The 24,189-nt window shown below is 37.0% G+C and overlaps 4 protein-coding genes across 8 annotated transcripts; 2 read left to right on the top strand and 2 right to left on the bottom strand.

The window, feature by feature from the left end:
* On the bottom strand, positions 495-1,067 carry LOC109720349 (serotonin N-acetyltransferase 2, chloroplastic-like). Its single transcript, XM_020247398.1, has one exon. It carries the CDS (start codon positions 1,065-1,067, stop codon positions 495-497), a length of 573 nt encoding a protein of 190 aa, XP_020102987.1.
* LOC109720445 (WPP domain-interacting tail-anchored protein 1) lies at positions 3,435-11,378 on the top strand. 5 transcript variants are annotated; one of them, XM_020247564.1, is made up of 6 exons: positions 3,435-3,598; positions 5,554-5,682; positions 6,799-7,311; positions 7,404-8,569; positions 9,929-10,093; positions 10,822-11,378. In XM_020247564.1, the coding sequence occupies exons 3-6, from the start codon at positions 6,816-6,818 to the stop codon at positions 11,032-11,034; spliced, it is 2,040 nt and encodes a 679-aa protein (XP_020103153.1). In that variant the 5' UTR covers positions 3,435-3,598; positions 5,554-5,682; positions 6,799-6,815; the 3' UTR covers positions 11,035-11,378. The 5 variants fall into 5 exon arrangements, with proteins under 5 accessions (XP_020103153.1, XP_020103152.1, XP_020103154.1 ...); XM_020247563.1 differs by lacking the exon at positions 5,554-5,682; XM_020247565.1 differs by lacking the exons at positions 3,435-3,598; positions 5,554-5,682 and adding an exon at positions 5,786-5,810.
* LOC109720787 (putative B3 domain-containing protein Os04g0347400) lies at positions 12,314-14,428 on the bottom strand. The gene is made up of 3 exons (XM_020248100.1): positions 13,848-14,428; positions 13,354-13,571; positions 12,314-12,708 (listed from the first exon to the last, which is right to left on the bottom strand). The coding sequence occupies exons 1-3, from the start codon at positions 14,233-14,235 to the stop codon at positions 12,469-12,471; spliced, it is 846 nt and encodes a 281-aa protein (XP_020103689.1). The 5' UTR covers positions 14,236-14,428; the 3' UTR covers positions 12,314-12,468.
* LOC109720125 (WD repeat and HMG-box DNA-binding protein 1) lies at positions 16,475-22,747 on the top strand. The gene is made up of 12 exons (XM_020247007.1): positions 16,475-16,817; positions 17,606-18,720; positions 18,828-19,004; positions 19,101-19,214; positions 20,173-20,277; positions 20,405-20,539; positions 20,828-20,883; positions 20,959-21,064; positions 21,154-21,270; positions 21,347-21,473; positions 21,571-21,701; positions 21,830-22,747. Exons 1-12 carry the CDS (start codon positions 16,535-16,537, stop codon positions 22,367-22,369), a joined length of 3,006 nt encoding a protein of 1,001 aa, XP_020102596.1. The 5' UTR covers positions 16,475-16,534; the 3' UTR covers positions 22,370-22,747.

The raw sequence follows: 24,189 nt of genomic DNA, 5'->3' as shown, positions 1-24,189 counted from the left end.
TAAAATAAATAATAACTTTACGTAATAATCAGAAAATATATTTGAAAATATTAGAACTTTTACATTAACATATATATAATTTAAACTTTGTAAAGATATATTTTAATTTATTTATTTATTAGACCTGTATATGAATTACATCTTTTAATATTTATATATTTCAACAAGAATAGAGCTATTGTTACTAGTCGAAGCACACAGAATCTAATTGCTCTGACTTTTTGGTTTTTAGATCAGTCCCTTAATATTTCTCATCTTTGGAATTAATATTATTACACTGAGAGATCAGTCAACTTAGGGCGTACCACAATCATCCCCAACCGTATAATTTTTAATTTAAAGATCAAAAATTTAAAAATATCAAGTTTTTTTATGCTTTTGATAGTACAGTAGCTCTGCACTTTCAACAATTATCAATAAATTAATACATAAGAAGGGCAGTGAAAATACTTTTCATGTGTGTTGTTGTGCTTCATCGGTTCCTCTTTTGATTTTTACGGGAGTAGACCATGCGCGGATCCCGTCGGGGTCCGCGGCGAGCCCAGGGGGCGGTATAGAGCCGACGACGCGGGGCTCGGCGTAGAGCGCGATGTTTGCCGACGCCTTGCGGCGGTAGCTCGCCACGACGCGCTCCCCACGAGCGCGGCCTCGGCCAGCCCTGGTTGCGACGGATTCCACACCACGCTCCACACACCGCGTTGAAACAGCCGTCCCCGTCGCCGCTCTGCGAACGCACCGGGCGCGCCGCCCGACCGCGACGGCTGACGGGCGGACCACACGACGGCGCCGCCGGCGCCGCCGGCGGCGGACGGGCGCGGCGGAAGTGCGCGGGGGTCGCGGCGGGGGGAAGCCGAACCCGCGCGCCGAACCGTCGTTATGGGCGCCACGTCTGAGGCCTCCGCGTCGCGCCGCACCGCGAAGCCGCGGGACGCGAGCTCCGGTCCGGAGACGGACGCAGCTCGAAGCCGAGCGGAAGAGGAGGAGGAGGCGGACGGCGCAGGGCGAGGAAGGGCTTTGGGGAGTGGGGTGGGGAAAGGAGGTGCGGAGGAAGCTGTGGCGAGCTGCATTGTAAGGGTTTGTGGAATGCCTATGAGGAGATGATCGAGAGAGAGAGAGAGAGAGAGAGAGAGAGAGAGAGGGGTTTGGAGAGAGAAGGGAAAAAAGGAGAGTGAGTGGTCTCGGTTGAGGGTGTTATCTGAACGGGGACATTATATTGAGTAGACCGGGTTTACCAAATCAGTTGGTGCACCATCCCTCAAAAATATTAGCATAATGAATACTCTGAATGGGGACACTATGAGTAGACCTGGTTTACCAAATCAGCTGTGCACCACCCCTTCAATATTAGCATAATGAACTTTTGTCTTGCATGAGATAGTAAAATGTCTTTTAAAAAAAAAGGGGATAATTTTACACTAAAATAGTATCTAAAAATAATTTGTTCCTCTACATTTGTAAGTTATAAATTATATAAAATAAATATACTCTCCATCATATGGATTAAGAGCTTTAGACTAATTTACCCCTAGGTATATCTAATTATACATAATTTTGTGGTACTTCTATGTGAGGCTAATAAATTTATTTCTCATGAAAAAATAACTCAATTTTTTAATTTAGTTTATGAATGCACTTTTTTGTCTACTTAAGTATATTACTATTTTGTTCTATTTACTATCATATAGATCTCATGTTGATCTTAATAAAAAATAATAAAACAAAAGATATATTATACTTTTTTGTGAAGCCATTTTATGTTTCCTTAGTGTGATTTTTTTTATTACTATTTGTGTAGTTTAATTTATTGTAATTAATTAGTTTCTATTTAGTATCCATTTAATTGTATTTATAATATTTTCAAAAAAAAGATCTTTTAGTTTATTGCAAGCTATTGATAATTTATAATGGCCAAAATGATAATTATATTTAATTTTTAGATGGATTGTTGTGGATATGAATTTTTATGATAATTTATTTAAATAAAATTAGTATTTTTGATATCGACACTTTTAGAAGAGTTTCTGTGTAATTATATATTAAAGGAAGGGTACCTATGAAATTTTTCAAAAAAAAATGTGTACCAAACCAATTTATTGTGTCTTATGATCGAGCGAAAGTATTAATAAAGGATAATATGATAATTTTATATTGAAATAATATGCTATGTAAAAAAATTATATTTTTGATGCTTAAGAGAAATATATTTTATAATTAAATTTTTACTGTGATAATTTCACAATTTTCAAAATATATTTAATAATTAAGACTTTAGAGGAAAATATATCAATATTTATGAAATTGTTAAGAAAAACATAAGTCTAAATTATACTTTGGTACTCAAACGATGAGGCGGGTGATATTTTGGCTTTAACTTTAATTTATATAAATCTTTGCTCGAACTTTCTGAATTATTACAGTTAAATTCTGCAATGCAATTTAATTGATAAAGTGTGACATTTTGTGGATGCGGCAGTATTGTAGTAGATGATGCATCAATAATAAAAATGCTACACCACTCACATTAGCTACAGCTTAATATCTAATCAATTAAATTAGACTGTGGGACTGTTTGGAGACAGAAAGTCAGAAAGCAAAAAACTAGTGAGTTTCGCAAACTTGACCCTACCCTCTACTCGTCCGAAAATTGAAAATGTCAATCTTCGGATAAATGTGAGTAGGGATGTCAATGGGATCACATTCACAGCAATTTCATAAATCTGAACCTGAACTCGAACCCGACAATCAAAAGCTGCAAGCTGAACTCAAACCTGAGCCTGATCGGCTTTGAAAATCTATATACAAAATGAATCCGACCAAAAATTTAAAATTCAAATTTGAAGCAGAAAAAACGAACCCAAAACAATCATTTTTCTTTACCATATATCAAACCATATTGTATATTAAAATCTATATATCAAACTATATTGTATATTAAAACTTCAAATACAATCCCCGTGGTTTTATATTTTCTTACTTTAGTACCCTATGGTTTAAAGTGTATCAATTTACTACTCTATGATTTTATATTTATCTTTTTATTATCAATTCCACTAATTTTTTTCGTTAAATCAGTGAGAAAGTTAAAACTAAAGAGTACTATTCGATAAATCTAGATAGAGTATTTAAAGTTTTTTTTATATAATTAAATGAAGTATTCACGGAGAAACTGACGAAAAAATAAAAATAAAATCACAAGATACTAATTTGATACACTTTAAATTACAAAGTACTAAAGTGAGAAAGCTCGAAAGGGTGGTATCTAAAGTTTACCCCCAAAAAGAAAAAAAAAAATCTAAAGTTTGAGGACCAAAATGTTACGAGCTTATCGTTTGAGGACCGAAGTGTAATTTGGCCAAGACACAACTTTCCGAACCGGACTGAACCGGAACCCCGGTCCGGTCGAACCATCCACCGACTAAAACCGACCGACCTCTCCCCTCCCGACACCGAGCGAGCGTACACAGCCACGGTGACCCACCGTTTCCTTTCCCCCTCTCTCCCGCCCCCTCACAAAACCCTAGCCCTAAATCGCCTCTCCTCTTCCCACCCTTAATCGACACCTCCCCGCTCCAATCCTTCCCTGAATCGGTTCGTCGAGGTGCGCTTTGATCGAACAATCTCTCGTGTTTGTTGCTCGGAAATCGTAGCTACAGTTACTCGTTGTTGTTGTTGTTGTTGTTGTTGTTGTTGTTGTTGTTTTGTTTTGATCAAATCGATCTGGGTATTTGAGAGTGGGTGGGTGATCAGCTCCATTTACTGGGGTTTTTGTAATTTATATTTATTTGTTTTGACGACTCATTTGTGAGGTTTTAGATGCTGCGATTTGAGTCAGTTTTTTTCGTCGTTAATTTGCGAGGATTTTGGGTTAGGTATGAAAATTATTGGCGTACGAGGGTTTTAATTGTGAAAGATCTTTCTTATTCGAGCAATTATTGCACGATTGAGTGTATTTGAGTAAAAAATTGCTGAGTTCTAAGTTATCTTATTTTTAATCAGCAGTGCATGGAAGTGTCTTTGTAATCTTAGGTAATTCTAGTTAATAATATAACATCAAGGTGCAGAGATCCTCTAGCTTCATCAGTGGTTTCGGAAATAATGATTAATGGACTTATTTTGAGGGGGAAGTGGGGGCGGGTCAGAAGTTCCGATCATATCATCCAATTGATATGGTCAAGAGCAGGAAAAAAGAAATTTCAATTCCTAAAGTTAATGGATGAGTGAAATATGGATTTCATATCTCGATCTTTCTGTCTATTTTTGACCTGTTTCTCCACTCGCTGATCATTTCTGTTTTACTCTTGATCTCCTAGTTTCTAGGGGTGCTAGTATCTAATCTAGTAGTAATTATCCAACATTACGTTTCGTTTAACTCTTATTATTGCAAATGACATAATGTTTGTTTTTTGGTTTTTCTGCAATCTACTGTTCTAAACCAGAACTTCTTAAAAAAAGAAAAAAGGGCACTAGCAAGCAGGCACATCAACTGGATTTGACAATAGTTAATGAAATCAACTAGTGGGGGAGTTATCAACTAAAATTCATAAATCTGTGCATGAGTTGCTGTTACTAAGGGGTGGAAGATGGATGAGGAGGTCACTTATGTTGTGTAAAGATTTGTAGCCGGATTGGTTAGTTGTAAGTGATTGAGAGGGGATGGTTAGTCATGCTTTATGGTTCTTAAGACGAGGCAAAGCGTGACTTAGAGAAAAGCGATATTGGTTTAGGGTATAGAATCATTAATAAGTTTGCAATGTTAGATACTTAGATGTAATTCCAGGTTAGAACTCAAAAGTTGTAACCTAGACAAGTGTTAGTTTGGCTGTGTATTTAATTTGGACCTTTATTTATAATTAAGCATCAGATTAGTTGAACAGATGTGTTTGCTTGCCAATGAGTACCAAAATGTAATTGTTTTATTTGTTGTTATCATAATTCAATTAATTGATAAAAAAGGACATCTGACCAGAATAAGAATCCTTTTGAACTCAATTATTCAAACAGTTTGTATTCCCATCTTGCACCAAATTAATTCGGAAAAGTCCCAACATGCCGGTTACCAATTTTAGACCAATAACCCCAATTTTGTGGTGTTGTGCAACTTCTGCTGTTATATCATCATTGCTAAATTTGTGTAGATGTTTAAAAGAAGAAGAGTTTGATCAAAGATCTAGAATTTTATGTGTCATTTGACAATTACGTACTAACGATTTGTACAATTCTAGGTGGTTGGTTGAAATTTCGCAAATATTTGTTCTTGTTATTGATTTATTTTATTTTTGTATTTTCATTTTATCATTCTTTTGGTAACTTCGAGATAGGGGATGGTGCTTTGGAACTGTACGAGAGTTTGGGGTGATTTGGCATATTTTCCACTCGTAGTGAACTTTTAGTATGTAATATAGTTGTTGAGTGTTTCGTTTTCTTGTTTTATTTATTTTGTTCTTTTAATTGTTTGGGAAGCCATAGGATGGTTGAAAGTATTAATTTTTCTGGCTTCTTGGGTTCTTTCTAAATCACTTTTGGCTCTCCTTCCTTGAGGAGCTGGGGAAGCAGTAGACAAAGCCTGACTTGGAAAGAGCTCTTTTGGAGGAATACCTGTTGAGTATCATCCCACTTATGTTAACACAAGGGGGCCATGTTGATGTGCTGTTCATACTTGTTGTCCACTTCCACCATATAGTGGTATATGATGGTTTAAATGACTCTTGACTTGACTTTGCAGTGTGCAAGGATATTGGAATAATGTTGTTATCACTTCTTGATGGTTTTGCAGAATATGTCATTCCCAAACAGAAGTTTCATAATCTCTTGTAGTTTGTTGATCTGCTGTCACAATGCGATATGAAGTTCCTAAACATAGTACTCCAAGAAGTTTTTGAAAGATTCACAAAGTTACCATCAAATATGTACTTGAAATAGATAGAGGCTTACTAGATTACTCATATATCTATGCAAAAAATCAGCCAAGCATATGATAATTTTATTGAACTTTTGACTTGCAAATCTCTTGCTAACTATTGTGTTTGCTCGCTCCTTCACTCATGATATAGTTTTTCATTCAGTTTATTATGACAGAGCTACGTTAGTTTTATTACAATACAGATACAGAGATATAGGTTGGGGTGCTTTTCGAAGAATCAAGACCCTTGTGCTTTCACCTTCAATCTGATGTTCAGGCATCGTATCATAGATCCATACCTATAGATCTGATCTAGAGTGTTTGAGCTTCTAGTAACCAAAAAGCACGTTTTTCTAAAATATTTCTATGGTGCATCAGTTACGAAGTGGATGGTGTAAATCAAGGAACTGATGTTTAAATTTAGATGAGTAAATAGATGGTAACATTCTTGATTTGAAAATCATAGTCACTGATTTTAACTACACAACTAAATAATTATCTTAAAAAAATTCTGCTCGTTTGGGTTGTTCTAAATTGTTCAGGTGAACAAGCACCTTACCCAAACCAAGAGCCATTAAAATTGTCCATTTCAGGGCCACTATTCTTTAGTTAGAGAATGTCAAAAGATCATGATTTTTGTTTCCTAGAAATTTCAAATACCCTAGGTCAAGCCTAATGTCATGGCCATTGGATACCCTAGGATCAAATTTAAAGTTGGCAGCACGAAGGTGTCAGAGCTGTTGAAAGCACCCTAGCCTTGCACCTAAAATCTTTCTGATCTTCTTTTGTTTTTGTTTTTTTTTCTTGCCTTTAGAACATTTTGCTAACTGAATTTCATACGGAAATGCTATTCACAATTTCTCTGATGGATTACAACATTTGGCCATCCCAAAATGCAGGAAGCAAAAGTAACATCATGTCTGTTGATGAGGATCACGAGGATGAATTTTATCAAAACAAAGCACCACCAAATGGGGAGAGATGTAATTGGGAAGGAACTGCTATGGAAATTTTAACAAGAGTGGAACTTGAACTTGCATACTCTTCTGAGAAGTTGCTAAACTTGGAGATACTTCTGTTGGAAGTTGCTGGTAGAGCAAGTGATATTGAGTCTATTAATTTCGAGGATGACTGTGTATTGAATGATTCAGTAGAGAAGGCTTTTGAATTTGACATATTATCTGGATTTTTAGACTCTGAGGTTAAAGAGTTAGACAACTTTATGACATCTCTTCAAATGGAAATCGTGGATGCCCGCCAAAAAGTTTCTCATGCAGAATCTTCAAGGAAAATGGAAGTGAAGTTGCATGATGCTGAAATTTCCTTGAAGCAGTTTCGAGACTTGGTCGCTGATATTAGGAAAGAATCAGTTAAATTTGAAAGCGCCCAATATTTTGTTCGGAACAAATGCTGTAAGTTTTAGATAAATTGCTTTTTCTTAAAGTTATATTGGCATTGAGGATATAGGTGTATAATACTCCTGTTTCTGTTACATGTAATTTAGCAGGGGCTGGTGAAGATGGGATAACTGAAAATGGTGATCGTGCACCCAAGAATACCAAGTGGACGATGCAGACTACAGATCAGCAAAGACATGTTCTACAGATGTTAGAGAAATCCTTGGCAAGGGAGCTGGATCTTGAAAAGAAGCTCTCTGAATCAAGATCTATCGAGGAGGAACTCAAATTAAAGTTGCATCAGGCAGAACAAGAATCGTACTGTCTGGAAGACTCAATCGAAACGATTATGGAAAGATTGTTTGAGGCTGACAATGCTGCTGAGTTGCTTCTAGGAGTTTCGAAAGAGTTTGCAGGGAAACTCAATGCCGTTCAATTCAGTCTGAATGCTTCGTTACGTCGAGAAAGCGAGGTGAGGTCCAAGCTACAAGAAGAGATGAATTGTGCGGATTGTGATGACAGTATACTCTTGCAAGAAAATGATCTAAAAGCCAGCCTTAAAGAAGCTGAGGATAAATGGATGGCTGCAAATTCAGAGGTCTTGACTTTGAGGGAGAAAGTTTTAGTGCTTGAGGAACAGTTAAAGGAATCAGATGTCCAATTACAATTGGCGAAGGCCTCCGTTGAAGCGAGTCAGGAAAAGCAAAACAATCTGCATTCTAAACTAAGTGTGCTAGAAAGTATCATTGAAGGTCTTAAGCAAAATGCTTCGAAAACAGAGAGCAGGGCTGAAGGTGCGGAAGCAAAATCTACAGAGTTGACGAAAGCTAACATGGAGCTTGCTGAAGAGTTAAATGTCTTTAAAAGTCGTGGATCAGAAAAAGCCAGCTTCTTAGAGAGGAAGCTCAAGGAATCAGATACGCAGCTAGAGCATGCGAAAGCTTCTGTGGAGGCCATTGTGGAACAACAGAACCTGCTCAAGTCAACAATGGCTGATATGGAACATATGATTGAAGACCTTAAAGGAAAGGTTTCAAAAGCTGAAACTAGGGCGGAGAGTGCTGAATCTAAGTGCAGTCTGTTGACTGAAACCAATTTGGAGCTTAATGAAGAACTTTGTTTTCTAAGGAGTAGGATCGAAATCTTAGAGAACTCTTTGCGTCAAGCTGAACATGCAAAAGTGTCCAGTGCCAAAGACATAGGTATTAGAACAAAAGTTATCGCTGACCTAGTCACAAAACTAGCACTGGAAAGAGAACGTCTTTATTTACAGGTATATTTTTTCACTTCATCATTAAATCTTTTATCTTGGGATTTGCATTAGGATGTATTTGGTTGGATAGAGAATACGCCAGGAAAGAGTCTTTAGGCTAAAAATCAGTTTTCCAAGCATGTGGCTCTGTGTAAAGGGGTTTTCCGCATAAGACTCTTTCCAGATTTGCCAGAAAATGGCCCCTCTCATGTTTTAGCTTTTTGCCAGCTGAATTGAAAAGTTCTGTGACCTTAACCACAGTGCATGATTTTTCCAATGTTGCTCAGGTTTCACCTCACTTTCCTAATGGGTCACATGAAGGCTTCACCATTTCTTATAATAGAACTATATTGTAAATGTTTTTTCATGTTATCTAAATGTCATATACATGTGTATTAAATATAATGTATACCGATATGTAATATTATGATGCACATATATAATAGGATATGCTATGTATGTATATATATTGTTATATAATTTATACATATCATATAGATACTGGAAATATTATATATATTCATAACGTATAATAGTTATAATGTTATATGTCATGTATCACATACATAGAATATATATATATAAAAAAAAAAAAGTCAGAGCAGTTATCCATTTTCTTACACTGCAAACCAAGCAAGTATGCTTCGAGAACCCATTTTAGTTAATTGGACTTACATAGGTGTAAAGAAAATAAATAAACGTGACTCTTGTTGTTGCACTAATTTTGCCGAAGATCCCATCGATAGCTTTTCATAGATGTTCACTTTTATTTGGGATATGGTACCAGGTTATACAACTATTCAATTCAGACATGCACATATGTGAAACTGGATGAAAATGATGGTAAACCTTCCTGCATGATACTTTTCAATGTGATAAACTAATTATGTGTTCACCTTGTGGATTAAGACAGTGCAAAAGAAAAGTAACACATTTTGAAAACTTTTAGAATTGGAGAACAGAAATGAACAATAAGCAAGACAACATATGAGAATATGAGATGAACAATGTAAGGCCTTCGAAGATAAACTTATCATATGAATCTGGTTATTAGGAAGGAATGAAGTAAGGACAAACATTCATCGATTAATAATTCTCTTACTGTTTCTTTTGCACTTATTTTTATCTTCATATCGACTAATGAACTTTAATCTGTGTGGCAGTCCTTGCACCAGTTATAACTAGCAAAATAGCATGTGTTTCTTCTCTAGTCTTTCTTGTGTGATATTATAAAGCATATCCTTTTTAAGTCTTAAAACACTTGTGTTATACCATAAAGTGGCCAAAAACACTTGTTTATCTTTGGCAGATTTCAAATTGTGTGTATTGAATACCATTTCCTCCTGAGTCATAACATTTGTTGTCTATTTTCACCTGCAGATCTCTGCATTGACCAAAAAGAACAAAATCCTTGCGGAAAAATGCAAGCAAAATGAATACGCAGGTAGCACTGTAGGCGAAAAGGAAAATGAGATTCAAGCTGGACTTGGTTCTGCCGAAGCACCTGAGGAAGCTTCGACAGAATCTTCTTCTACAGATGTTCAGGTTGGTGCTGTTGCTCGTCCCTTGATTTATTCTTATAATGAAATTTAAGTACTACTGTTACCACTTAAAATTCCCCAATTTCTTTTGACCATTGATATATTTTTGATAATTTAAATATGTGAATGATATCGTAAGATTTAATTATTATGAAATATGACAATGACTAGTATGCCAATATTTGTTTGCCTCTGGAGAAATATGTTATCCACAGTAGACAGACCATGTGTACATTTGCATACTTATACAGAAACGTGCGCAGAAGCTTGTGCATGTGTTTGTATATGCATAACATGCACACACATAATCATGTATGTTTCCTTTTCATCTAATACAATTTGAAGACCTGAAGGCCAAAAGTTATTGCCCACTCGTGCATCCTATGTCTGTGCACGAAAAATTCGTCGACCGTTCGTCCATCTTATGCTTTCAATCCAACTGTCAAACTTTCTAATTATTACAAGATGGGATTGAGGAGGGTCAACGGATGCATCACATGTGGACGTACAGCTGCACCGGTGGCAGGCCACAGATTTTGTTGTAACAGTAAATAAATACAAAGACTAAAGTGAAAAACTTCTGTTGTTAAGTTTGGGGTGTTCGTTCAGTAATCAGTATCCAACTTAGAATTTCAAGGAACAAAGAAAACTTTGCCAAAAGTTCTGGCCCGCGCGGTGCAATTTAGCCAATTCCCTTTTCTGAAGCACTTAAACTGGATTTAATGTGATTAGGTGAAGTCAGCTGGAGCTGTGCCTGTTCCCAAGTCGGAAATCGAGACTACTCTTTCCGCAGAAGACTCTGCAAGCGAAGAGTCGAAGCTCGAGGCAGTGACGAATATCGAACCGATGCAAACGAGCTGGAAGTATATTTCATTGGTTCTCCTAGTGTTGGCCGTCTCTGTTTTTTCATACTACGTTTTTCGGGAAGAGAACTGCGTTGCCTAAGAGGAGCCGAAGACGCAGTTTGTTTGTTTTTGTTTCTGTTTTGCCGCATCTTGCACGCGATGCACTGCAACAACTGTTTGATCCTGTTCTGTAAATTCTTCGTTTAGTTTTTCTGGTTCTTTTTCTCGCTAGACGCACGCAATTTTGGTAACTGGAAAATGCTCTGTATTGTGCCTGGAGAATAACTAACCCTTAGAAGGCGCAGATCCTTTTGTTTTTAGTTTCCTCCAAGTTATGTTTCTTTTCCAGCACAGATTAACTTGTATTCCTCTCGCTCGAATAATGTCTCAGCATTCCAGTATGGTGTTATGCATGATTGAGATGAGATGATGTTCATTCATTCTCTTTTCCTTCTTTTTTCTGCATTGGATGATGAACCATTTCTGTAGTTGTTAAAATGGTGGCAACATATGTACATATCAAGTTAGGGCTTGTTTGTTTTGCATCGGTATCTCGAAGGTTGAACTCGCAACCTTGAGAAAGTTGACGGCATCAGCATTTTGCGTGATATCTCGGCATCGTGAGATTGTTCAAACTCCCACCAACGACTTTACAGAGATCGGCCGATCGACTTTAGCAGGGTGGCGAGTAAGTCGAGTTTGCAAAACTCACAGGCTCCTCGCTCTCAGACTTCAAGCCTTAACTAAGTGGGGAAATGAGGTTTTTCTTCGAAATGTCAAAAAACATCACTAACGATATTGGTTGAAAAGATCATTTTGGTTGGATTGATGGTGCTTGGAGGAAATTACCAACAAAGAAATGGATTTTAGTACCACATGAAAGATCCTTCATAGGTTATCGACTCACTGGGTACAACCTCACTGTGATCCCTTTAATTTGATTGTATGAACAAATCAAAATGTTTCACATTACAAATACCAACACATCAGTAGTCAATAAGAACAGTAGTTTAGAGCTACCAAAAGTCGAAAGTTACTTTCATAAGAGATAGAGGCAAAAAAATACCTCGAAAGTTACGTAAGGAAATAGACAGAATTAGGTTTCGAGATTTTGCCTCTAAGTGGTTGCATTCACCGCACTTCCGATAGCTCAAACAGCAGTAACAAGTGACTTGCAACCTAGTTTCTCCATCGGCAAAGGAATGGCTGTTGAGCTACAGATACACAATGCTCTGCCGATTTTAACAAAAGGAGACCAAGATTTCGCCAAAAAAGTCAGTGTTAGCTGCTGAATTGCACTGATTGAATGATTCAGGATCAAGATAACATCCTCTGAAAAACGGTTACAGCCACGCACCTGCGACAGTTCGAGCATAATCCACAGAACAGTAGCACTAGACTAACAATCTTTTACTTTCTCAGCGTATGTCGAAGCCAGAAAGATACAAAACTAGTAGTTAAAGGAACAACCATGAAACAGAACAGATAACAGAAGATCAACGAAGATCGTAACTAAAGATGGATTGTCAGACTTTCACGCGCGGCGTTTCTGTATGATCACTTGCATAACCTCGCTGGAAACAAGCTGAAAGATGCACTTATCTCCGTCTTCCAACTTGTTCCCCATAGAGAAGTCCATCCACCCCTTCGAGAATCGGATTTGCCTTTTGCCCTGCCACAATTTCACAGGCCATAATCTCTGCTTTGGATCTTTGAGTGTCATCTCCTCCTTCCTCAAGAGTCCATGCGACGCGCAGAACTCCTTCGGCACACTCTACATTTTATTGATTTCCACCACCATTGAAGCAACAGCAGTTAGTGAATTACAAGTTAACGAACCTTTAGAAAAGTTGAACATGACATACTAAAACACCGCACTCTGACAGCTTAAATTTTTAGAGAAAACGCGATTATTTCACGTGATATCAGAGCAAAAAAGGTTGGACATCCAATAGGGTAAAATGAATGGATATTCCGTGCACTATTCCCATATCGCAACTCGATCTGTATACTTTCAATGAAAACATACTAGTCCTTAAACTTTCACATTTATTATATTTTTTTTGTCTCTGACCATTAAAAAGATAAATTTTTATTAAAAATGATATTTTAATCATGTTTGATGTAAAGTAAAATAAATGAATCACTTACAATAGAAGAGTAAGTTTTGTTAGAAATATTACATCTTTTCACACTGTGAACGCGGCCTGTACCGCATCGCCAAGCACATACTAAAAGTTCATGAGAAAAGCACAAGAACTGAGTTTCAATATTGGAATAGTACAAGTACAATTCATACATTTTATTCCCTACAAAAATAATAAAACACTGTTTTCTACAAACTTTTTTAAAGGAAAACGGATTATTTTGCAAGAAATATAAAGAGTTAGGAAATTAAGAGCTAATCAAATGAACTAACCATGCGAAAACAAGAGAAGTTGTAAGGTCTAATTATCTTCTCGAAGTGCGGTGGATAGTCTCCAGAATTGTTGCTCTTCTCCACCGATTTATTCTTCGATCGAAAAACCGGTGGAGTGCGCGGCTCTCCATTACCTTGCTGCTGCGCAGAGCTTTTAGAATTCAGCCTTGCGGATTTCCTTCGCTTTCTCGAGCATGTTGAAAGATTTTGCTGATCATCTGAATGACACTTACATATATGAAGTGAAATACACATAGAAATTGATATGATCATGTACATGAGAAGATCAGAGATACTTTCTCAAAGAAAATGAAATAACTGCAACAAGATATCGATATATCGACAGTTCTTTGTGCTGCTGAAAGCTCAAAAAAGTGTAACACTTCGACTGCAGGTCTATACTGACAGATAAATATGCTGTCCGGATACATCGATAAAAGTGCTGCAGATTAGTGATACTTTACTTGCTTTTCATTTAAACTAGTAGTACTCACCGATAATAAGAACTTCATCAGGTTCCTCGTCTTTGCTGTCGACAGATATTTCTTCCACAATTCCGTGGGCGATCTTATCGTACTGTTTACGGCATCCGCTCGCGTCGAACACCTTGACCTTGAAGACCATGTTTCCTTCGTAGCGAAACACGACGAAGCAGCCCGCGACCAAATTGTGGGCTTGCGAGAACTCTCGCCAACCGCTGTCGAAGTACATACCGTCGTCTACGTCTCTCTGCAGGGTGATGTGCCAAAATTTGCCGAGTGGGCTAAACAGGGTTGCAGTTTCGCCACGCCCTTTCGCGAGCAGCTGGGCTATTGGATTTGGAATCGGCTGCAACAAATGGTAAAAGTGTGGCATAGCTACGGAACTTATCAAAATATACATCAAATTGCATGTTTAATTATGAGAAAATTAGCAATTTTCTGTTTTTCGCATCATCGCATGATAAATCAGTGCTAGAGTTTACACAAGAATCCTGATACACAATACATGAGCTTGTACTTTTCAATTTCCGACGAAGATATTCATAAGCCCACAACTGAAACTATTCATGGGCAGTTTCCTGTCAGATCGATCTTGCAAGTAACATGGTATCATAACGAGTTTCAATCTGCTCCAATTCATCATCCCATCCCCTACCTATGCCTAATCTCTCACACAATCTCGATTATACGTGTGAGCGAGAATGTTAAGACTATTTCAAAACTATTTTCTGTCAGATCGATCTTTCGAGTAATACCCACCAATCTTATTATATCCTCCTTACCAAAATTTCCAAAGTGATTCACAATCACACCTTACTTCCTTTCTCTCAATTTCATATTCCAGAAAAAAAAAAAAAAAAAAAAAAAAATCAAAGAGAACACTAACAACAACTACAACAGCAATAACAAACAACTACAACAGCAAGGCAAATTACAACCAATTAAAACTTAATCACAAAAAAAAAAAAATTATTGCTCTCACACAAAATGTGCTAAATTGTGGATAATCCATGATTCCAAGTTACTCACAGAGTGCGTGTTAAGATATTTCCTGAGTCGTTTTCTATAAAATCGATCTTACCTGATCGTCTATTATACACGTGAACGAGTGTGTTAAGATTATTTCTGATTGTTTTCCTATCATATCGATCTTTTCGGATAATACTCACTACTTATATATATTTATTTTCTCTTTGTTTGAGATCTGAAGTTTCCAGCATATCTGGAACTTTAAAGAGGATTAAAACTTCTAAAATTACTTTCAAAGTGATTCACAACAACAGCCCAAAAAAAAAAAAAAAATCATGGCATTTTCTGAAAAATTTAATGCAAGATTGAAAAAAATAAAAATACCAATGATGATTTGTGAGAAGTAGAAATTAAAGATAAATAGAAGGAAAAGTAGTGCATATATATATATATATAATAATAATAATAATAATAATAATAATAATAATCATAATATACTAATACCAGCTTTTCCAAGAAGCCTGGTAGAAGCACTTTCACAAACTGGGGCTTATTATTATTAGAAGCCATGAAACTAAATCTCTCTCTCTCTCTCTCTCTCTCTCCAGTCTCAAGTGAGAAGGGTTTTTCACATTTTGGGAAGTGGTATTTATTTATTTTTGTTTTATTATTATTATTATTAATATTATTATTATATATATGTATATAGTAGATTAAAGATATTTATGTTCTTTTTTGCGAGGAAGTTAATTCACATTCAGATTTTAAATTCAAAATTTTAATTTTTGAATTCAAAATTTGCATTGTAATTCAGATTTTGAACTAAAATTACAAATTCAACCTACAAATCAAACTTAGAAGTTAATTTTTTACAATTTAACTTCAGAGTTTGAATTCACATTTTTAATTCAGAGTCAGATATTGATTTGGAATATCAATTCAAATTCATATTTAGATTTTGAATTCAAAAATTTTCAAATTGAAATTGAAATTCTAATTTTGAATTCAAAATTTGAGTATAAATTATAAATTTAAATTTAGATTTTGAATGTATTTAAAAATACTTAAAGATGGTAATCGATTTATCGATTTTGATATTATTATCCACTATAACGGTCATCAGTTGTACAAATATATGGAGACCCGTCAACTATAGTATATTCTGAAATTACTCTCTCTACTTTATTTTTTTTTTGCATTTACGCCCTCTGCATTTTTTCCTGGAGTTATTTTAGTTATTTAAATGGCTAAAATTATTATTTGATAAAATTAGTAAAATACTTTACAAAATTCCTAATCTGTAATTCAAAAAATTGATAAAATCTGTATTCTTTTATTAAAAAAATAAAAACTTAGAACGTCTTAGTAAGAAAGTTTGAAATTAAGTGGCCGCGTTCGAAATATTTTATAGTTGAGGGATCTCCGTACATTTTTACCTACTAAATTATTTATTTTATATATTTTTTAATTGTTTAACGGATTCGGGTCCGTTCTAGTCGCCCGAATCAACTCAACCCGCTTTTCCAAACTCCCGCGCAAAAACCCCTAAACCCTAAAAACTTTCCCGCCAAATCTCTCTCCCGCCAAAAATTAACCAAAAAAAAAGAAAAAAAGAAAAAGACACAAAAACCCTAACCCTAATAACAAACACCATACTCCAAACCCTACCTCGCAAACCAGAGCACGACGCTGCGGAGGAGACGACGACGACGACGACGAGGAGGATCGCCATGAAAGGGCGATCGGTGAAGCTCCGGGAGGCGCACAGGGGCTCCGGCGCCGCCTCCCTCTGCTCCGTCGTGTGGGGCCCCGACGGGAGCCGCGTCGCCACCGCCTCCGCCGCGGACGCCTCGGTGTCGGTCCACGACCTCGTCGCCCACCCGCCGAGGCCCCCCGCGGCGATACGCCACCACAGGGACGGGGTCACCGCCCTTGCCCTTGCCCTCGGCCCGATCTGCGGATCCCTCGCCTCGGGCTCCATCGATCACTCCGTCAAGCTCTACAGCTTCCCAGGTGCTCGATCCGTTCTGCGATCCCCTCAATTTCTCCTCAATCGATAGAAATATCCATTTCGTTTCACTAATTTGGGTTTTTTGTTGCAAAAATGGTATTTTTATGTAGGAATTCCCATAAGATGGTGTTATTTGGGGAAATGGTTATCACAAATGTTCGATCCCTTTGTCGATCTCCTCAAATTTGTTTCAATCTATGAAATAGAGTTTTGCATTTTAAAAAATGGGTCATTTTGATCTTTAATTTTTGCTAAAAAATGCTCAATTTAATTGACTAAAATCACCAAGATGAGAAGAAATCGGAAGTTACTGCAGTGCCCAATTTAATTGTTAGAATGGCTGTAGTTTATAAGGTCTCCATCCATTTTTAATCTTTCTCTTCAATCATGTGGGGCTTCTTTTTTACCCGCTTTGTGCTTTAAAATTGCACTTTGGAAACATTGCATCAAACAGGAATGAGAGTGCGTAGTGATGTCGCTTTAAAGCATTTAGTTAACCAAATTGGCGATAATGACGGAGTCGATTCTCTACTATACCAGTATGTCGAGGGAGCGGATTTTATTTTTGTTTAATGATGTTTTGTTCTTCTAAACATTTTGCTATAGTGTTTGGTTTGATGAAAAAAAGGTTTCCGACATATGCGTAAATGGAGGAATTGAATCTATATAGCCGAACTAACCAATAATAATGGACCGTAGACTCAATTTGTGTTACCGCTGCTAGTTTAATTGCTTTGCGTTTGCCATGTGGCAATCTTCCTTTCTAATATAGTTTGTTCTTCTCACCCAGAAGGAGAATTCCAGAGCAACATTACGCGGTTCACTTTACCTATCCGATCCCTCGCCTTCAATAGATCTGGTAGCTTGTTAGCCGCAGCCGGTGACGATGATGGGATCAAGTTGATCGCCACCATCGATAACACCATATCAAAGGTGCTCAAGGGCCACAGAGGATCCGTAACAAGTTTGTCTTTCGATCCCAAAAATGAGTTCCTGGCCTCTATGGATTCGTCCGGTACTGTCGTCTATTGGGAGCTCTCGTCGGGAAAGCCACTGCATACGCTTAAAGCTGTAGCCCCTAACACTGATTCAGATAATTCGATATCGAATGTACTGAGTTGGAGGCCCGATGGAGAAATGTTAGCTGTTCCGGGTTTAAGAAATGATGTCGTTATGTATGATAGAGACACGGGAGAGAAATTGTTTACATTGAAAGGAGATCATGAGCGATCGGTTTGTGCTCTGTGCTGGTCGCCAAACGGGAAGTATTTAGCGACTTCAGGGCTGGATAAGCAGGTATTAATATGGGATGTGGAATTAAGGCAGGACATAGAACGGCAGAAGTTTGACGAGAGGATATCCTGCTTGGCTTGGAAGCCGAACGGAAATGCTTTGGCCGTGATCGATGTTATGGGTAAGTTCGGCATCTGGGAACCTGTAGTTCCTCCATCCATGAAGTCCCCTATCGATGGTGCTCCTAGCCTACAAGGGAGGCATACGAATGGGAGTCTTTTATTTGATGATGAAGATGAGAAGCCTAGCACATCTGGCAGTTTGGATGATGTTATCGATGAAAGTCATGGCGAGTCGGCTCCAACTAGCCATAAAAGATTAAGGAAAAGATCGGCGGTATATGCCACCGACCACTCTAATGGAGATAGTGAGGGGGAGGATGATCTGCTTCATCAGATTGAGTCACGCAAAAGAAATAGCACGAAGTGTAAGGAGAGTGCTGGAAAGGGGAAGGAAGAGTGTGTGATTTCGGGAAAGTTGAGAAGTACAAGAATGCAGGAGGCGTTCCAACCTGGCTCGACCCCTTCTCAGCATGGGAAGCGGCGGTTTCTTTCCTACAACATGCTCGGCTGCATTACTACCTTGGAAAATGAGGGATATTCCCATGTGGAGGTAATTGGATTTGATGTAAATGTGTATTCATTGTGGATTTCCTCATAACAACACGGTGCATGATATATATAACCCCTTATGTTTTACCTGGTGTTCTTTGCTAACAGGTTGACTTTCATGACACTGGAAGCGGTCCTAGAGTTCCTTCTATGACCGACTATTTTGGTTTTACAATGGCTTCATTGAATGAAAATGGGAGTGTCTTTGCAAATCCTTGCAAAGGGGAAAAGAACATGAGTACTCTTATGTATCGCCCTTTTAGTAGTTGGGCTAATAATAGTGAGGTAGGCTTTTTCTGTTATCTTCTTTGCATTTAGAATTAAATTTCTCAATTTTTTGGGTGAATGCGTACTGATGCTGATTATATGTTGTGGACTTAGTGGTCTATGAGATTCGAAGGAGAGGAAGTGAAAGCTGTGGCCCTAGGCACAGGATGGGTGGCTGCAGTTACTAGCCTTAATTTCCTCCGCATCTTCACTGAGGGTGGCTTGCAGGTCTGTAATTTGATCTTCTATTTCGCTACAAGTTCTAGTCCAGAAGTAGCTGTAACATCCTTAAATTAGGTTTTCACCCACTTAAAAGAAAATGTATCACCGTAAAGATGGAAAAAGATTAAAAAAAAGAAAGAAAGAAACTCTTCCATCTCTTTATTAAACCACATTACTGCTTTTCTACATTTTGTTCAACATTTGTGGTCCCAAACACTTTGTTCATCTAAAATGGTATTACTTTCATTACAAGGAGAGGCTTCATCTTGTAGGATCTTCAAGCATCATTCGCGAATTGAGTCTTCGACATTCTCCTAATTTTTCGTTTGTAGCGTTTCTGTCCTCTCTAAGACACGGGTGACTATGATAAATCTATCTTTAGTCAAGTAAGCATTTAGTTAGGTATGCTTTATACAAATGTGACTAGACATTTGGAAGTTCTTATAACTTCCTCTCCTACCAGCCTTTGGTTGTCCAAGGTCGATCTTGATCACCAATCAAGAGATCTTCAAATAGAACTGTCACTGGCATGTTCAACTTAGGAGAATAAATTAAATCGAGATGACTGTTCTTTCTCTCGATTATTTTTTTGAGAGTTTGCCGAGCAATATCATTGAACAAAGAATGGTAAAATACAAAATGTTTAAGTTACAATAGAGAAGTAATCATGCAAACTACTTCCCATAATTACAGATGGGCCTATAGAGGCGAGCAAAATATGTAGGTTCAGAAAATAAAGCTGGCACTTAACTCTAGTTTTATATTTTAGTATAAATGTGTAAAGTCTAATTGGTGATTCCATTTTGATCATTCTAGGTCTCTTTTCAATTATACCTTAACTGAACATTCCCCAGTTGTGTACAAAAACTCGAAGCTTATATAAAACTATAATTATGAGTTCTGGATTTGCCGCAAATCATAACGTGAAACAGGAATTGTCTCACTTTTTCCTTGATAATTGCAGAGACACATCCTTTCTGTCACTGGGCCTGTGGTTACTGCAGCAGGTTTCAGAGATCTGTTGGCAGTCGTGACTCATGCTTCCGACTGTCTTCCCTCAGGAGATCAGGTATGGCCCCTTCTCAATGTGACCCTTTTTTCCCTCTTATTTAGCTACTTTTCTTTTGTAGTCTCCAAATGTTCTTTTAGCTTTATTCGCAAAAGTGAATGATAGAATATTAATTTTGCTATGGCAGATGCTGAAAGTCAAGGTATTTAACATTTCCAAGGGAACCCAATCTGTTAATTGTCGTCTACCCTTGACACCCTGTTCTTCTCTAACATGGTTTGGCTTTAGTGAAGAAGGCCGGCTAAGTTCATACGACTCCAAGGTACTCTTCAAATTTACCAGGAATTTTTAAGTGTGTTGCTTTAAAAGAAGGCTAAAAAAATGTTTGACACACCCTGACAAGTATCACGATTTTCACCTGGCGACACAAACTACATTTCTCCCTATCAACCAATGAGCAAAGTGACAAACTTTATTTTTCAAAGGGGTGAAACATAGGTCTTAAATTTCACAGTGGCAAAGTGAATATCCCTACAGTTATAGTAGGTTTCTCGTAGTTTAGCCTTAATCAAGCAATATTTGTATTGAGCCTTGAAAGTGAACTGCACAGGGGGTACTGAGGGTGTTCTGCGACCAATTTGGCGGTAGTTGGCTTCCTCTCTTCAGGTACTAACGATACCTCCTCATTAGACATCGTCTCAAAATGTGGTCGGCAACTGACTACAGTTTTGTGCTCTTTAGTTCAATCAAAGCAAGGAAATCTGAAGACGAAAGCCACTGGGTAGTGGGATTGAATTCTAGCAAGTTATTCTGCATCGTTTGCAAATCCCCTGATACTTACCCATCGGTATAATCCCTTTAACTTCTTTCATTCCATAATTTCTATATTTTATAATCTCTTTTTCCCGTAACTGATTCGGTTGTAATCTATTACAGGTGATGCCCAAGCCACTGTTGACAATACTCGATCTTTCTTCTCCGCTTGCCTCTTCCGATCTCGGGGCTGCTGATCTTGAAAATGAGTTCATAATAAGCAACCTACACCTCTCGCAGGTTTATTTTCGTACTCCTTTCTTGCAATTCGACGCCTTTATTATAATTGCTGAATCATCTTAATCCGAAACTTCAGATGCAAAAGAAAATAGAAGAGATGGTGGCTTCTGGCCAGGACACAACCGGACTTGATGATGAGGCCTTCAGCACAGAAGCTGCGATTGACCGATGCATCTTGAGGCTTATCGCCAGCTGTTGCAATGGTGATTAAAGACCTCAGACTTATTTATTATAAATTGTCTTGAGTACTTGATATTTTGCCTAATGGTAATTTTTCTTTCCTTTGATGCCTGTTTAAAGGCGATAAGCTTGTCAGAGCCACTGAACTGGTTAAATTACTCTCCTTGGAGAAGTCCGTAAAGGGCGCAATAAAGCTTGTCACCGCCCTGAAACTTCCCATGTTGGCGGAGCGGTTTAGTAACATATTGGAGGTAAATCCAACTCCTTTTTCTCCTAAGCTAGTTGAAGTGTTTTTTCGCTTGTATCTTCTTTCATGGTCTCGTAAATGAGCATGATTTTTCTCGTTTTACTCTGTCGGTAAAACTACTACTGCTTACAGGAAAGAATGTTTAGTGAATCGAAGGGGCCACGAGGTATTCCAAGTGTCGATTCCAATGCCACGGTTGCAAAAAACGTGCCACCAATTAAAGCTTCTTTGACATCCGAAACCATAAAAATTGAGCCATCGGGAAGTAAACCGCCACTGACATTGCCGGCAGCTCACTTTTCAAAGCAAGAGCGAAGCAAAGAGTCGAAGGACGGATCTGCAACGATGCCCCTGAAGGCGATACCGAAAGTTTCAAAAGATCACGAGAGGAAGATAGAAGAGAAGGCTAAGAAAGAAGGCGATACCGACATTCTCAAGATTACAAATCGAGGAGCTACTAAAGAAGGCAATGATCGAGTAGAGTTGAAAGACAGAAGTGAAACATGTTCGAGCAATGGCAGCGATCACAGAGAATCCAACCGACCAGCAAATCCTTTCGCAAAGTCATCGACCAACCAAGGGAAGCTTTCCCTTCTGGATTCCATCAAGAAAATGAAGAAGGCTGATCACGAGAAGGATGAAAAGGCCAATAACAAAAAACCGAGGGTCTGACAGTTCCTCATTTTTCTTATGATTGACCAAAAAAAAAAAGCTAACACTTCAGCTCAAATGCGTCAAGTTCGCAAAGTACCAGCATTTCTGGAAGCAGTGGTTGTGCGACATGCCATGAACCATACAAACATGCGAATTGCACCGCACGCTTGTTTTACGAACTCGTAATCTGCTCGCGGATATAGCATCACTCATTCTAGTACCACTTTTTTCATGATGCATTTGCTAATAGCTCATGATTGTAACTTAAGCACTTGTTATTTTTTTTCTATTTGGTGCTCTGCAATGTAAATGCTCTTGTAATGATTTTCCTGCAGAAAAATTATTTACAGGTGATGAGAAATATGTGAGTAAAAAATGCTTCTGCTATGTTCTTTAACAATGTTAATTAAAGAGCCCTGTGTTTAAACATGAACTATTTGTTATGTACATAACTTACTAGAGTCATTACAGAACTCTGAAATCATAGCAATTTTTTTTTTTTTTTTGAGAGATAGGTAGTATGCTGTTCATTTTGTTTATTTTTTTAGAAATAAATTTGGCCGGAAATATGAATCAACTAGGATTCGAGAATTAATTAGGATTCGAACTTTGGACTTCGGATACCAACTACTAAGCTTTTTGTCACTTGCGTTAGGAGCGATCGGTCATAGCAAGTTAATATTGATACTGCAAATATTTGGTACTTGAATAATTTCGGAGTTGATTTTTTTCTATAAAGATAATTACTTTGCCTATGCATGTCCTTGAGCGTTAATTTTAAAAAAAAAAAAAAAAATATATATATATATTAGAAAAATATGGGACAAAAAATGAATCCACTTGGTTTCAGACTTGGTACAACTCAAAGTCATCATTCCTTTTGGTTCACACAACCAAAAAATTATTCCGCGGGTCTACAGGAAGATGAAAAAATACGGAATTGTATCAAGAACTATGTACAAAAAAATAGGAAAATATCCTCAGGTTTCGAAGGAATTGCACGTATAACAATTCAAAAAAAAATCGATTTGATCCAAGTCATAATCTATATTGGATTCCCAAATTTATTAATNTCTCTCTCTCTCTCTCTCTCTCTCTCTCTCTCTATATATATATATATATATATATATAAAGTCTGGCTACTATATTTTTATGAGTATATTCCCTTTTGTACTTATAAGTTTTCGACCGTTAGATCTACTCCTTTAACCATTTCCATCCGTTAGATCATACTATTCAACCAACCACCCACTCAACCCTGGGGGACTACTATTAACCTAACCGGGGACCACTATCATCCTAACCTCACATCCTTTTATCTAACGGTTGAAAACTTATGACTACAAAGAGTTCTATACTCATAAGAGTATATATCTAAATTTTAATTTTATTTAATTTTAAACATATGAAATTCAGAGTTGAAATTTAATTATATAATTTAAATTTAAATCTATGAATTTTTAAATTAAAATTAAAATTTTAGTTTAAATCGTGAATTAAATTTGATTTTGGGTATTAAATTTCAATTAACAATTGAAAATTTTAATTAAAGTGGATCAAAATTAAATTTTGAATTTTGAATGAAATTTGAATTAAAGTTCCTACACTTTTTAGTTTAAAATGAATACTTAAATTTTTTCGAAAAATATAAAGAATTATTCAATGTATATATAAAAAAAAGAACTACATAATTATTATCGGTATTAACTATTGAATATGATAGGTGTTTTCAAATAAAATATAACAAATAAATTTATTTTTAAAAAAATTTAAATTTTTATTATACATTTTTGGATAAATATGATGGATAAATTTATGTTAATTTGAGATAACTATTA

Source organism: Ananas comosus, linkage group 14, assembly GCF_001540865.1.
Source record: "Ananas comosus cultivar F153 linkage group 14, ASM154086v1, whole genome shotgun sequence".
NCBI lineage: Eukaryota > Viridiplantae > Streptophyta > Magnoliopsida > Poales > Bromeliaceae > Ananas > Ananas comosus.
The sequence above is the reverse complement of the archived record's forward strand: the minus strand, read 5'-3'. Positions and strand labels throughout refer to the sequence as shown.

Bases quoted from the DNA above. Each gene is read 5' to 3' on its own strand.
- LOC109720787 (XM_020248100.1), bottom strand. From the start codon at position 14,235: ATGTATATTTTGATAAGTTCCGTAGCTATGCCACACTTTTACCATTTG. The intron at 13,572-13,847 runs GTGAGTACTACT...AGTGTCATTCAG, and splicing joins TGATGAAGTTCTTATTATCG to ATGATCAGCAAAATCTTTCA. The intron at 12,709-13,353 runs GTTAGTTCATTT...AATAAAATGTAG, and splicing joins ACTTCTCTTGTTTTCGCATG to AGTGTGCCGAAGGAGTTCTG.
- LOC109720445 (XM_020247561.1), top strand. From the start codon at position 6,744: ATGCTATTCACAATTTCTCTGATGGATTACAACATTTGGCCATCCCAA. The intron at 7,312-7,403 runs GTAAGTTTTAGA...CATGTAATTTAG, and splicing joins TTTTGTTCGGAACAAATGCT to CAGGGGCTGGTGAAGATGGG. The intron at 8,570-9,928 runs GTATATTTTTTC...TTTCACCTGCAG, and splicing joins GAGAACGTCTTTATTTACAG to ATCTCTGCATTGACCAAAAA.
- LOC109720349 (XM_020247398.1), bottom strand. From the start codon at position 1,067: ATGCAGCTCGCCACAGCTTCCTCCGCACCTCCTTTCCCCACCCCACTC.
- LOC109720125 (XM_020247007.1), top strand. From the start codon at position 16,535: ATGAAAGGGCGATCGGTGAAGCTCCGGGAGGCGCACAGGGGCTCCGGC. The intron at 16,818-17,605 runs GTGCTCGATCCG...CTTCTCACCCAG, and splicing joins CAAGCTCTACAGCTTCCCAG to AAGGAGAATTCCAGAGCAAC. The intron at 20,278-20,404 runs GTATGGCCCCTT...TTGCTATGGCAG, and splicing joins GTCTTCCCTCAGGAGATCAG to ATGCTGAAAGTCAAGGTATT.